Genomic DNA, 6,000 nt, shown 5'->3' with positions numbered 1-6,000 from the left:
CAGCATGCAAGGAGCAGGAAAATAGCAGGATGAAGGGCTTTTGCCCGAAACATCTATTTTCCTGCTCCTCAGATGCTGTCTGACTTGCTGTGCTTTTCTAGCACCACACTCTTCAGAATTCTATACTTTATAGGTTTTGTATCATAATTCCCTCTCATTTATGAACTCTCCATTGTAAAATACTAGAGATTTCTTTCTTCCCTAAGTGTAGGGATCAATAAAAGATCTTGGCTCAGAATGCAGCTCATTCAAGTTGCTTTCTTTACCTAACTTGCTTTCAGCAGGTCTGGTCTATTGACACACAGGCCTCAATACTATGCCAAATTATTCTTTTCACAAAGACCAATTCCTTATAGAATAAAAATAGACTGGCTGGACACACTCCTTGATTTGATTCCACTACGATGCAGATTTTATTATCCACAAATGCCCATTTAGTTCCCTCTCTCTAGCATTCCAACTGCAATTTCAAGTCAAATCTTTTCAACTGATAATACTCAGTTTGTAGTAAATGCATAAGTGTCTTCAATTTTTTGAATGCTTTATCAGAGTCAAGATTTCATAGTTAAAAGGCAATTTACACAAGACATCAATTAAGGTGAGGTTGCACTGGACTTTATTCATCCACTTTTAATCTCCATTTTATAACAGCAGTCTCTTTTTAAAGAAGATGCACAAAAAGCACCTCTGCATATTCATTTTATTTGTTCCAATCATCATCTACAAAATCTAAACACAGCAATCAGTCTGTGCCCCTCTCTGTTATATGCACTGCAAAAATTTTTGGAAGCTCATCTTCATCTGGTCGAGGCACCCATTAGCTGATTTTTTTTAATATGCGTTTTAATAAAACAAAGACGTGTTCCTGTAACAAGAAACTATCAAGAAAAGTCTGAGAAAAAATTCAGAAAAATCTGCAGAAAAATCAAAACACATAAAAATAGCTTACAAGTTACAAAATCACGATTGGTTTGGTAATGATTAATGCACAAAGAAAATCGAGTTATTTAGTTGGTGCTATAGACGACATTTACATTTAATTTTCTAAAGTAAAATTAGTCGATACGAAGATACAGCCTGGACACGTACAGATAGACAATGGGTTTTAACAACTGTAATGCTTAAAGGAGCTGCTTAAATTCAGCTTGCTTAATTGATGGAACTAATCAAATGTGTTCAGAGATATTATTTATTTGTACAATGCAGATTACACTTGTAAACTTGACTTCCAGCATACTTATTGAAATGTGATTTGAGATTGTGATATTACTGAAAATCTGAAAACACTTGTTAGAGTATTAAAGCAATACTTTAAAATGTGCAGTTTTAGGAATTGCACTATTTTTTCCATTTATTCACTCAGTTTTTAAAATAAACAAAGCTGTTTAATCATATGCGTGAACTTTATTACCTGAGGTATGATACTGTCAAAAATCATGGACATAAAAGATGGTATTGTGGCACTCAACTTTGTTGGATGCAGTGTCACTACACTACCCTTTTCTACTCAAAGACACTTAGTTTGTGTCATCTCCATGTCAAATCTGTCATGAGGGGTCAAAAAAGGTACCTAAACTAATCTATTATTCACAGGTGAACATGGTTTGTGAATTGACCTGCTTTAAGTGGAGAAGGATTAAAGTGACTTCAAATATCTGTACAAAAGTACATGCCCCAAATAAAATAATTGAATCATATAACAATTACACAACAGATAAACTCAAGACTTAAGAAAACTAGTCTATATTCAAGAGTAAGACCAAATGACAAACAGATAGGAAAAACATTATCTAAATATAAGCCTTTCACTTCTCAAATATCCATAGACGATTTATTATACTGATACAGTGTCAAACTAAATGAAAAGCAAATTTAGAATGCACGAAGACAATAATTTGATGATAAATGTGTGAAATGCCTGGAAAGCTTCTGAGCAAATTACTGGAGACAAAATACTGGAATTTTTGGATGCAATGAAGGGTCAAAAGTAACCTTTTTCTTGTCCAAGTAGGCAGCTGAAGATTTTGACATCATTGTTGAATCAAATCCAAAACTTGGCTTTGTCTAATATCCCCACATGGTCAATGCTCCGCAAAAATCACCAGGTAATCACCAACAGCTAGAATATTAGTTTACTTTCTTTCTTTGCACTTCAAACTCCATTGTAATGTCTTAAATCACATCTAACCCAAATAATCAACATCTGCTGACTCACCATCTGAACACAATTTGTCCTGATCCATTAACTGATTATATATTCACTTTCAATTCTGATAGTCACCGGCCTCTCTCCTTTCTCTCCAGCTGCTGCCAGGCCGGAGTTTCACCAGCAATTTGACTTTTTTTTAAAACTCTGAGATCACCACCAAGCACTCCAGCATCCAGTTTTGTTTTATTTTATTGATCATCTTTAGTGGTTTTCACAGTTTAACATACCATTGCTGGAAATAATTAAAAAAAACAGACAGGCTTGAAGGAGTTCAATAAGTAACAAATTATAGCTTAGGATTTTGCACAGGAATCTTCATATTTTAGCCTCTGCTATTATTTCCTACTCCAAGGAACTTTAATTTAAAGATAATCTAAACTCAGTTTCATAAACTTTCTCTTATGCAACTTTATACTTTTTTTCTGCCTGTAGGTTAATTTTGTGTCAAAAGTGTATCTGCATTTTGAAAAGTTAATTTGATTTAACAGGCTGGAAGCATATCTTAAATAATTTGTAATCTAATTTGAGATATGTTGTTGAAGTTAAATGTTGTTTGAAAGTATATTAGTCACTGCACTTTGATGTAACATTCTTGCTTTTTAATACTGAGTATATACTGTAACCCACAGCAGAACAATTATTTGCAAGTTCAGCACACTTCTTTATTTGGCCATTAGTTTACAAGCAACCTAGAGAAACAGCAAATAAAACCTAAAACAATACAGTTCAAGATTATTTATATAAAATGTTCAGAAGCTTAGTAAAATCACACTATCATTCAAAGTCTAAAGCTAAATAAAATATATCCCCATTTAGTTATCTACATTCTACTGCCTCTGGAAATCAACCAGACATAATACAATGTGTTTCATCTCTTCAAACTCACTGTATATACAATGCATTTCCACTCCAGGTGAAACTGTCCATTTAATTGTTAGATATTAAATGCAAATACGCACTATATTTCACTGTTAATATAGCAGCATTTTATCCATTCAACTGCTGTGGCTACTTCCTCTTATTTGATAGAATAACAGGCTGATGGGGTTGACAGAATAGCCTGAGCAATGAAGGATAATACAGCAATACTACAAATGGGAACACAAAGAGAGATACATTTGGGACAAATTCTTTGCTACAAACATTTGTATGAGAGAATGAGACAACTGCTATGTAGATAGACATTGCAAAATCCTGTCTTTAAAGCAATGCAACAGCAATGAGAATTGTACAAAAGCACAAGTTCTTAGGCCACATTTACAGTACCCATTAAAACCTACACAAACCTTTTTGCGGCAATGCCACAGATCACATACATTGCATTTCCTGTTAGCTGTATAGGATTATGATTTGCTACTCGTGTGCGTTTTTGACGTACAAGCCTTGCTGAAAGCTACAGCAAACTGCAGCTTGTAACAGCTTTGCATTGTGTAAAGCTCGTTATAATTGCTATTCTCACAACACAAAAACATTGTCATGCATTAGGTTTTTTTTTTATATCTTGATATGCTTTTCCTCTGCTGAGTGTTTGATAGTAATAGGAATCTGAATATTCAGAATTGAGGAGAATCACTATTGTCATGGTAGGTCTTCCAATTCACCTTTAGCCCAGTTAAAAACTGCGCGCTCAACAATCACAAAAGTGCTATTGCCAACAATGGTACTTAATTTCTGTCTTCTGTATTAATGTTTAGCTGCTGACATCGTCATTTGTGTCTGCAATTTCCAATATCTGCCCGTCTGATGGTCTTCGGACACTCCAAATCCTGACTGTTTGGTCACTGAAAGAAATGTTTATGTTTGAAAAAATACATTTTTCTTAAGAAAGACAAATTTTATACACAAAGGATTTTGTTTCCCGTAAATTTATCAATAAAATATAAAAGTAAAGATTGATTGGTTGTAAAGAATTCTGGAGTAATGCTTTGTACTCACTCTGATGCAGTAAAGATATGGCTAGAATTGGTGCAGATGGCATTTATGGGGCTGTCATGCCCTCTCATCTCTCCAAGTAGTGTAAAGTTGTCCACATTCCAAAGTTTAAGGATGCCACCTCTGCAGCCACTGAGCAAAATTGACCTGCCTGGTAAAATCCCCAAGGCGCACACCCAGTCCTTGTGAGCGTTTGGTACTTGCTAGAAAACAAAATCATATCAAAATTTTGGATTAAAAAAAACAGACAGGCTTGAAGGAGTTCAGTATTTCCTACTCCAAGGAACTTAAAATTAAAGATAATCTAAACTCAGTTTCATCACAAACTCTCTCGTTCAGTGTCCTTTCCTGTCTTGTCAGATCTAAAAATACAAGTAACTCCAAATGTTTAGATCACCTGTTCATTCATCTTAGTCATTTATTAATTCTAATTCCAACAGAATAAGTTCAGACGCTTTTCCATCTCCCCCATCCCCAAATTGATTTAATACTGAATTAACGAGGCTATCCGTGTGGAAGTAATGAGTCTATTTTTTCTCAGTTCAATCTTCTCAAATTAAGTACCTCTTCTTCGATCAATGGTAAAGAATATAGTCTGTGAAATTTGGAGCTGTTGATTCCCTGCTCTCAAAACGAGCAATACATTCTTTGAAAAATGTCTTATTTATTTCTCCATCCTCTTCAACTTGTACACAATTTTTAATGTGGCGTTCCTCCCTATACTCATCTCATCAGCAGTGACAATATTTAAATCATGCAGTCCTGCTTACTGGAACCACATCTTCTATACACCTTGACTTTTGCAATATGGTATATGAATCTGAGTTTCCTGCAGTTCTGGAGACGCTGCTGCCTGAAAGTACTATATTAGTACAAATTATGATTTGTATGTTGTTTTTGTAAATTACTGTGCTTGATATGAAGTGCTGCATAGTTTGTTTCTAAGTCAATGGCATAGACATCCAAGAACTTCTTTTATAAATTGAAGTCACAAATAACATAAATAAATCAGGAGAAGTTACTGCACTTGCTCAGATATTGAGAGCTATAAATTTATATGCATATTGGGATAATTCCAAAATAGGAAAAACAGCCAAAATATTCAAAATCTTACTGAGTTTTAAAAAGGATAGGGGCTCAAATGCTCCAATTATGACGAGAACAGCAATAGCAACCCCATTAAAGATTATTCACTTACTTATGGCTGCTTTTTATGACCGAACTTCAGAGTCTGGCTTGACCTAGATGCCTCCAACACAGGAAATCAGCTAGGAATCCACTAAGCAGAGAACTAACATTGAAGGGCAAGGCTTGTCCTTTTCATACAGCATTAACTGGATTCCAGTAATTAAAATGTTTAAAGTTTCCAAAGACAATTTGACAGTTACTGACAGAAAGTAAATGTCTAAGTTAGAGACTAAGATGCCATGCTGACTACATATTGTTATGCATCTTTAAGGCCACACTTGATGTCTGACTCTCCTGAGACCTGGGCCACTAATTTTCATTAGTCTTCAATATTTTAAAGTGGCAATACTTCTAGAAATTTAAATCAATATTAAACAAGAAACAAAGTCCACTTTGAACATCAAATTGCCAGTATATTTACAACTCCACTCCTCTGCTCCCCAAATATTTTTGGGGCTTAACCCCACATCTATTAACAGACAATAGGTGGTAGCAGGCATTCCTCAATGTACAAAAACTTGCATTCACATCATGTAAAATATCACAATGTACATCAGTATTTGGAGTCTGACCCACAGGTGAAGGAGGGACTTTCTAGGTGACTTATAGCAGTTTTTAAGAAAAGTTTTGCAGGTAACAAAAGTAACAAAAAGATACACCAATATCACAGT

The 6,000-nt window shown here is 34.7% G+C and overlaps 1 protein-coding gene across 3 annotated transcripts in view; it reads right to left on the bottom strand.

Annotated features, from left to right (window-relative positions):
• Positions 1-2,868: 2,868 nt before the first annotated feature.
• Positions 2,869-6,000, bottom strand: part of kif21a (kinesin family member 21A) — a 148,984-nt gene continuing 145,852 nt past the window's right edge. For all 3 annotated transcript variants that reach the window (XM_060842947.1, XM_060842945.1, XM_060842946.1), the window contains 2 exons: positions 4,145-4,344; positions 2,869-3,990 (listed from right to left, as the gene is read on the bottom strand). In XM_060842947.1, coding sequence (XP_060698930.1) covers positions 3,900-3,990; positions 4,145-4,344 — 291 coding nt within the window. In that variant the 3' untranslated portion in view covers positions 2,869-3,899. The remainder of the gene's footprint in view (positions 3,991-4,144; positions 4,345-6,000) is intronic.

This window comes from Hemiscyllium ocellatum, chromosome 23, assembly GCF_020745735.1.
Source record: "Hemiscyllium ocellatum isolate sHemOce1 chromosome 23, sHemOce1.pat.X.cur, whole genome shotgun sequence".
NCBI classification, from domain to species: Eukaryota; Metazoa; Chordata; class Chondrichthyes; order Orectolobiformes; family Hemiscylliidae; genus Hemiscyllium; species Hemiscyllium ocellatum.
Note: the sequence above shows the minus strand (reverse complement) of the source record. Positions and strands in the feature narration are given on the sequence as shown.